The sequence below is a fragment of the Myotis brandtii genome, unplaced genomic scaffold, assembly GCF_000412655.1.
Source record: "Myotis brandtii unplaced genomic scaffold, ASM41265v1 scaffold546, whole genome shotgun sequence".
NCBI lineage: Eukaryota > Metazoa > Chordata > Mammalia > Chiroptera > Vespertilionidae > Myotis > Myotis brandtii.
The window spans coordinates 2,957,996-2,965,844 of NW_005370016.1; the positions used below are offsets into that span (position 1 = coordinate 2,957,996).

At 33.2% G+C, this 7,849-nt stretch overlaps 1 protein-coding gene across 1 annotated transcript in view; it reads left to right on the forward strand.

Annotated features, from left to right (window-relative positions):
* CHMP2B (charged multivesicular body protein 2B) overlaps positions 1-7,111 on the forward strand; it is a 36,396-nt gene extending 29,285 nt beyond the window's left edge. Inside the window, exons 4-6 of the mRNA XM_014549300.1 lie at positions 496-598; positions 5,096-5,202; positions 5,404-7,111. Of these exons, the coding sequence (XP_014404786.1) occupies positions 496-598; positions 5,096-5,202; positions 5,404-5,514 (321 nt within the window). The 3' untranslated portion in view covers positions 5,515-7,111. The remainder of the gene's footprint in view (positions 1-495; positions 599-5,095; positions 5,203-5,403) is intronic.
* Positions 7,112-7,849: the final 738 nt, after the last annotated feature.

The window sequence follows — 7,849 nt, forward strand, 5'->3', positions numbered from 1 at the left end:
TGTGCCCGCAACCAAGGTACATGCCCTTGACTGGAATCGAACCTTGGACCCTTGAGTCCGCAGGCCGACGCTCTATCCATTGAGCCAAACCAGTCAGGGCTCCTTTTTACTTTAGATATTAAGTTAATGATTTATAAAAATTAAATTAAATAATTTTTAATTTGGACATTACCTACTTACCACATAATAGTCAAATGTAGTTCTCTCATCTGAATAGTAATGAATTTTTTATTGACAGTGTTTTTTATTACATAATTTTTTGCCCACTGTTCAGATGAGGTTTTCCACACCAGTCTTTATTATATAGATGTTAAGCAGATGGTTTCCAATTGAGTATTTTATTTCTTTCTAGAATACTTAACATTTTTATGTTTGATTATGGCAGAAAGTGTATCTTGTCAAAGCCTGTGTCTATTTGATGTGCTCTCTTAGGACTTATCCACAGTAAAATTTTCATGATTATGTAGTTGACTTGGACTTCTTCATATTTTAAAGACAATGCAGGCAGTAAACAAGAAGGTGGATCCACAAAAGACATTACAGACAATGCAGAATTTCCAGAAGGAGAACATGAAAATGGAAATGACTGAAGAAATGAGTAAGTTTAATAGTTAGGAATGAAACTTATAGTTTTCTCATGTTTGAATTAGCTAAGTCTGTTTCCTAGCAATCTCATATTCTCATCCATGAAAGCACAAATATTGAAAAAAGAAATGGTTTATTACCCTTCTACTAAATAAGTGTCCATATTGTCACAGTATTGTGTTTTTAAATTGGCAATGTATATGGCTCAAAATTCTATTAATGCTTAACTGAAAGAAAAATATAAACTATGTTATGCCATATTTCTATGCCATACTGGCCCCAGCTGCTTTACTTTATTGATTAGTGGAAATAAAATTAGTGCAAATAAAATAACTCTAATATAAATTGGGTAGTTTCAGATATGCATTGATTCTTTCATACTATATATATTGGAGGTAGAGATAATGGAGCTTTTATATTCTTTTATTTTTCCCTCCCAAAGTTATTTAATACTTGGTTTTCTTCTTTTTTTAATATAAAACAATTGCAAATTATAGTAGAACTATGGAGACTACAAAGGAATAAAGCATTTTAAAAAAATCTATCCTTTTTATTTTTTTAATGAAAAAATTTTAATGTTAACATTATTGCAGGTGTCCCCCTTTTTCCCCATCCTTTGCCCACATCCACCCACCCCCATGTCCCCCTCACATGGCCTTCTCCTCACTGTTGTCTTTGTCCATGGGGTATGCATATATGTTGTTGTTGTTGTTGTTCTTTTTTTTTTTTAATCCTTGCCCAAGGATATTTTTCCGTTGATTTTTAGAGAGAATGGAAGAGAGAGGGAAATATAGAGAGAAATATTGATGTGAGAGAAACACATCAATTGGTTGCCTCTTGCAAGTGCCCCAACCAGGGCCCAGGCCAAGGAGGAGCCTGCAACCAAGGTACGCGCCCTTGACCCAAAGCAAACCCGGGACCCTTCGGTCCGCAGGCCAATGCTCTATCCACTATGCCAAACCAGCTAGGGCTTCATATATGTTCTTTAGCTAATCTCTTTACCTTCTTTATCCAGTCACCTCCAAATCTTCACATTACTCAGATATAGTTACTGTTAATGTTGTCCGTTTCTTTCCTATATTTTTCCATATCTTATAATAATTATTAGATCATATTACATTTGTGATTTTGAACCTTATCCAGCATTTTAAAAACATAATAGTATAACAACATGTGCTTATGACCTCGAATCTTCTCTGATGCCTTTTTTAAAAATGGCTTTGCCCTAGCTGGTTTGGCTCAGTGGATAGAGCGTCGGCCTGGGGACTGAAGGGTCCCAGGTTTGATTCCCGTCAAGGGCATGTACCTTGGTTGCAGGCACATCCCCAGTAGGGGGTGTGCAGGAGGCAGCTGATTGATGCTTCTCTCTCATCTATGTTTCTAACTCTCTATCCCTCTCCCTTCCTCTCTGTAAAAAATCAATAAAATTATTTTAAATAAATAAATAAAATGGCTTTAATATTGCATAACATCAATATTAAATAACATCAACCCTAATTTATTGAATCATTCCTATAGTGGTTGATAAGATTGTTTTAAAATGTTTAATATATTTGATAATCCTTTCATAAATGTTTGTTTTATTTTTGTGTAAGTTTCTTAAATCTCCTTAGAATATTAACTTTTATAAGGCTTTTGGTTCATACTACCAAATTCTTCTCAGAAAGACTACTAGTATACCAGTCTCTATTTCACCAGTAATGAATGAGTGACCCTTTACAGCATCCTGGTCAACATTGAGTTATTACTTACATATGTCAAAACTGGCATCATTGTTTTTCAAAGATGCTTTCTAATTCTTTTACAGTTGTGTAAGGATATGCCAGTTTAGCTCAGCTAGCATTTTAATTTTACAGCATTTAGTGTATAAATAGAATCTAAATAAATTACCAAGGTTACTAAACTCACTATTGTTCTAGTATTCTATTTCATATTATCTATTTTGCTTTTAGGATTTAATGATACTAAGTGTCTATTTTTGATAGTTCAAAAAATTCTTTAGTTCTTACTTTGAATGTTTATTTTGAAAAATATGATTTTTTGAAACATCATTAGTGAATTTTTAATGACTGTGAGAATTGTCATTTATATAATGATCATAGTATCTCACATGTTTATTTGGTTTCCAATGATGGCACAGGTGTGAGCAGATCTTATTAGAGGAATCAACTTTTCCATTAAACTATAGTGAAGGGAATTAATAAGCTCATACTTATAATTCATATAACTTACAGTTGTATTTATTTGTATGTTAGTACTTTGTGAGTGAGTCTGAAATGATAGTAGTTATTGGTGGTTATTTTTTTTTTCTATAACCTAATAAAGTATATCAACATTAGTTTTTTCAGCCAGAGATAAATTTAAAGTTTAAATGGACATCTTTTTAAAATTATAGTTTCTACTATGCAGTATTGCTCTCAAACGTGTTCACATTCCAGTTTTGGAAAAAAGACCTTTGTAAAATATTAGGTCCTTGATTAATTTTGTTATACTTCTTCTGAAAACATTTTTCTCTGTTAATCCCTTATTAAAAATCCCTGGTCTTTCTCATTTGTCCCCTTCTTCCATTTTTTTCTGCTGCTACTTTTTCATTGAGGCCCTTATAAATTCTGACCTGGACTGCCCCCCGCCCCGTATTACTTCCCTATCATTTGAGTATCACAATTGCTAAATTACTTTTATAGAAGCTAGAGGTAAGGTGAGTATGCTTCTTCAGTGGCTTCTTGCTGATTACAATAAAATCCCCATGTCATAAATCAAAAACAATTTTCAGGTCCAGTCCTGTTATTTTGCCAGTGAGAATACTGAGATCCAGACAGGTAAAGAAGTTGCATAGGTACGAAATGGTAGAATTGAGTTTAACATTCAAATAAACTGAATGTTAAACTCAATATATATGCCTTAAGCTCTTTAGCCTTTTCCAAATTTACTTTATACTATTGAGCTAACACAAGAAGTCAAATTCTCAAGTCATGCTCATACAAATCAGAGATCTTAAACAATATTAAGATTTATTAAGATGTCAAGGATACAAGCAATTAAAATGGACATGCAAAACAGGGAGAGGGCTGGGACATCTCAAATAACTCCTGAGATCTTTTCTTATTAGACACAAACTCTTTGACCCAGAATGATTGATGATGTATGTAATGAGGTATACTTATAATCTCATGTTGAAGGAAACATTTAAGATATGAAACATCTTGAATTTATACCTTACATGGTCACTTACCGTATGTGACATTTGCTAGAGAGTCATGGCTCATAAGCCCATAGATGATAGGTTTATTTACTATAGCCATCCTGAACCAAGGGCACCCTGCTGAGAGCAAGGACTCTCTTGCTAGCAGATATCTGTTTACCAGGAGCAGCATGCTTACTAGTACAGGGAGATCAGACTAGGTTACCTGTCCCCTTTCCTTTGGGGACATCCCCCAGTGATCAGGCGAATGATGTTAGGCCAGCTGCTTAATTGTTTCCCTCACAGCCATTTTCCATTCATGCACCTTAAATAACCAAACAGAAGAACCTACTCTTTCTTGCATGTATCCCTATTGCCTTTTAGCATGTCTTTGTTCATTGAATTCCCTCTGCTTCTGTTTGGTCAAATCCTATGCAGCCTTCAAGGACCACCTCACATGTTACTGCCTCCCAGTTGGATATAATCTCTTCCCTTTTTATAATCATTCGTTATTTTTCTTTTTTTTTTCTAATTAAGTGCAAACTACCTAAGATCTTCATTTTTCTCCATTATCTATCAATTCTATTTGTACCACGTTCCAGGCACTTAGTTTCAAAGATAAATGTGACATATTCCCAAGATTCCAGAAATTCCTTTCCCATAGCTCCTAACATAATGCCTTCTGTACAGAAGGTTTTCCATAAATATTTTAGGAAGGGAAGGGAGAAAGGTGGAAGAGGGTATAGCAATAATAATCATTGCAGGGTTAAATTGGACATCATTCTTTGGACAAGTTTAAAAAAATATTAAATCTTACACTTTGTTAGAATATTCTACATACATCTTGAATGAAAATTTTAAAAAGGTAAAAATATAATTACAGGTATAAAAAAAGTAAATTGAATCCCAAATATTTACAGGATATTGGATTCTTGCATATTCTTTCATGGTCAGGTTTAACAGCTACCAGCTGAACAGATTCAATTTGTGAAATCTTATTTAAAAACTTTAATCCTGTACCTGTGAATATCAGATAGTCCTAGTTTATTAAAGATGAATTTTTAAAAAACCAGAGTAGACTTGTGTTATTTTAGGATAATTTGTGTTGATATGAACATTATTCCAGATTTAGTGCCTCAAAATGTATTCATCAATGAACTTCATTGACATTTGAAAGTGACTTTTGTAATTTGTTGGTTCACCTAAGTTTGTCCTTCTGTAATATAACAGTGTGTGTGTGTGTGTGTGTGTGTATTTGGGCTGCCTTCTAAAAAGTAAATGTAGCCTGAAATCTGAAAGGAATTGCTTTTTTCTCCCCATTCTTTCAAGTCAATGATACACTTGATGACATCTTTGATGGCTCTGACGATGAAGAGGAAAGCCAAGATATTGTGAATCAGGTTCTTGATGAAATTGGAATTGAAATCTCTGGAAAGGTATGAACGTCTTCTTTTCTCAATTGGAAATAGTTCCCACTATTTTTGTCACTTACTTGTTTTAAGTTGTCTTTTACTATTAGATGCATGTTTTTATATTCGTTTGGAAAATAAATTAAACCTCTTTGCAGCACACCCTTTATGTCATAGTCCAAATGTTCAATGAGGCACATCTTTTTTTCTTTTCTCTCTTTAATATAGATGGCCAAAGCTCCGTCAGCTGCCCGAAGCTTACCATCTGCCTCTACTTCAAAGGCTACGATCTCCGATGAAGAGATTGAACGACAACTCAAAGCTTTAGGAGTAGACTAGTCAAAAGAGCTATAATACTTTGCTTATTTATAATTATTTAGTTATAATTATAAACCAGGCATATTGCCGATTCCTTTACAAAACACATTTATTTTGCAAAAATGAAGACCATGAGTGAACAGTTGTTTCCTAACCCATGGCTATTTTGAATTTTTTGCCAAAGAATGACAACGATGCAAAATGGGAACAGTTTGGATTTTAATTAGAACAGTTTAGGAGTGATGATGTGTAAAAAGTTGACGACTTTTCTGCATGGCATAGAGAAATTATATTCATTACTTGTGTAGTTTATGTTCTAAATCCTTTTACACTGAATAAAAAAATCTTGTTAAATGCCACTAGGCACCAACTTAAAAAGTCTTGTAAAAATATTAAGAGTATGTCATTCTATATCTGTTGCTTGTCTTGTAAGTGATATGTGTTATAACCATAAGCAAGTTAGTTGCCAAATTATTTTTAAATGGTCTGAAAGAAGAGTGCTATTTAAACAACCACCTTAAATAAAAACTGTCGTGAGCTTTTCTTTGATTGTTTTTTCCCCCTTTGGGAGGATATTCAAGTTAATAAGTTTATTATCTTTCAAAATGTGCTTGGCACCTGCCTTAAACAGCACAAACATTGTGCACATCTTTAAATTATTTTAACTGACAGAAAAGAAATCCATTTTAAACTAAAATTGAGACCTCTTACAAAAACTGTCCAGGCTGTCTTTTGTAAAGCTTATAAAAGTGAATTGAATATGTTAGCAAAAACAGACACTGAATTAATAATATTTTGTAGTAATAGAATGGAATATTTTGGTCTTCTAAGAAGTGAGGAGATTTTTTCCATGTGACATATACTTTAATCTCTAATTTTGAACTGTATTAATGTGTATATTGAACCCTCTAAATTGAAACCATCATTCTCAATTAAGTAACACTACGAAAATGCTCTAGGTAAATTTTAAAATAAACATTAGCACTTTTTTCTTGGTGAATAAACTACAACTTTGTCAGAAATTACTGCCTAAATGTGTGTTAATGTCTTAGCAGTATTTTTAAAGGTAAAATTGCATTAGTATTTAAAGTATGTATAGAAAGTGAGAAGAAATTAGAAAGTAGCAGATTATAGAGATAGAATTTAGAACTAGGTTAGTTTTGAAAAATGATGTAATTATGGGTTCTAGCACATTCCACCATAAAATCCCTGGAACAGATTACATAGGTGTAACATGCTTAATTTGGGATGATGGACATTTTGGACTAATATTGACAACATAATTCATTTTAGAACTAGTATACAAGTGGCATATGCATTGGTGGAAAGAATGAAAAGCTAAATAATATAGTTTATAATCTACAGTCCATTTTATAACGTTCAACAAAAGGGTTCCATTGTTAGTAGGTTAAATATAGTTACCCTGAGCATCAATGGATCAAAAGATTTTACTGGATTATGGAATGTTAACCCAGAACTGTTTTGATTCTTGGATGTACATAATAATGCCAACTAACTTTAATTTACTTTTTTGTTTACATATGGGGGCTTTTGTTTTTAAAAATTATTTTGTTAAAAAAATCCCAATAAAGATGTTTTGCTATTATGCTTTTATAAATCTCTTTTACTCTATTTTTGGCTTCTGCTAAGTTAAAAATTTTATGCATATCCGGTAATTTTTCAAAATAATGATTTTTATTTTTTTCCTGGAAAGAAAATTTGAGAACTCTGCTACTTATATTTTAACAAAAAATTATCTTTTTACAAGTTAGCTGTTGGTATAGGATTGATGTTTGTGAATATTGTAAGCCTAAGAATTATGTGATTTCACATGAAATTGAACTGACCATCCCTTTCCTAGAACTTCCAGAGGATAAACATTTTAGAATACATTTTTAAAACAGACAAGTCTTAGTGATTTCTTTTATTTCAGTCAAACATGGCTGCCACGGGAGACTGGGAACCCAAAGGAGAAAGTAGAGTCATGATTTGGCTAAATTTATAAAATGCTCAATGGCAGTTTTTACAAGCACTATAAAATTATAATACCAAGGTATCCTTTACTAAAACTAAAACTTCCTTTAGGTCCCTTAAGATTAGGAAACAAGGACATTAGATATGAACAGAGCATGGAGGAGGTGCAGAAACTCACCAGGACAGAAAGCCCTGGATGCCTAGCAAGGGGCAAACTTGGAAAACAAGAACCTCGCCCCCAGGGTAACCTCTCCTCCCCTAGCATATCACTGGTCATGCAGTTTGGACCCCTGATCTTTCATATTGATGGTCAGGTGGTTTAGAACCCCTGACCTTTTCCTCCTTACAGATAATATCTAGGCCTCAGTTGTAAAGGGTGTCC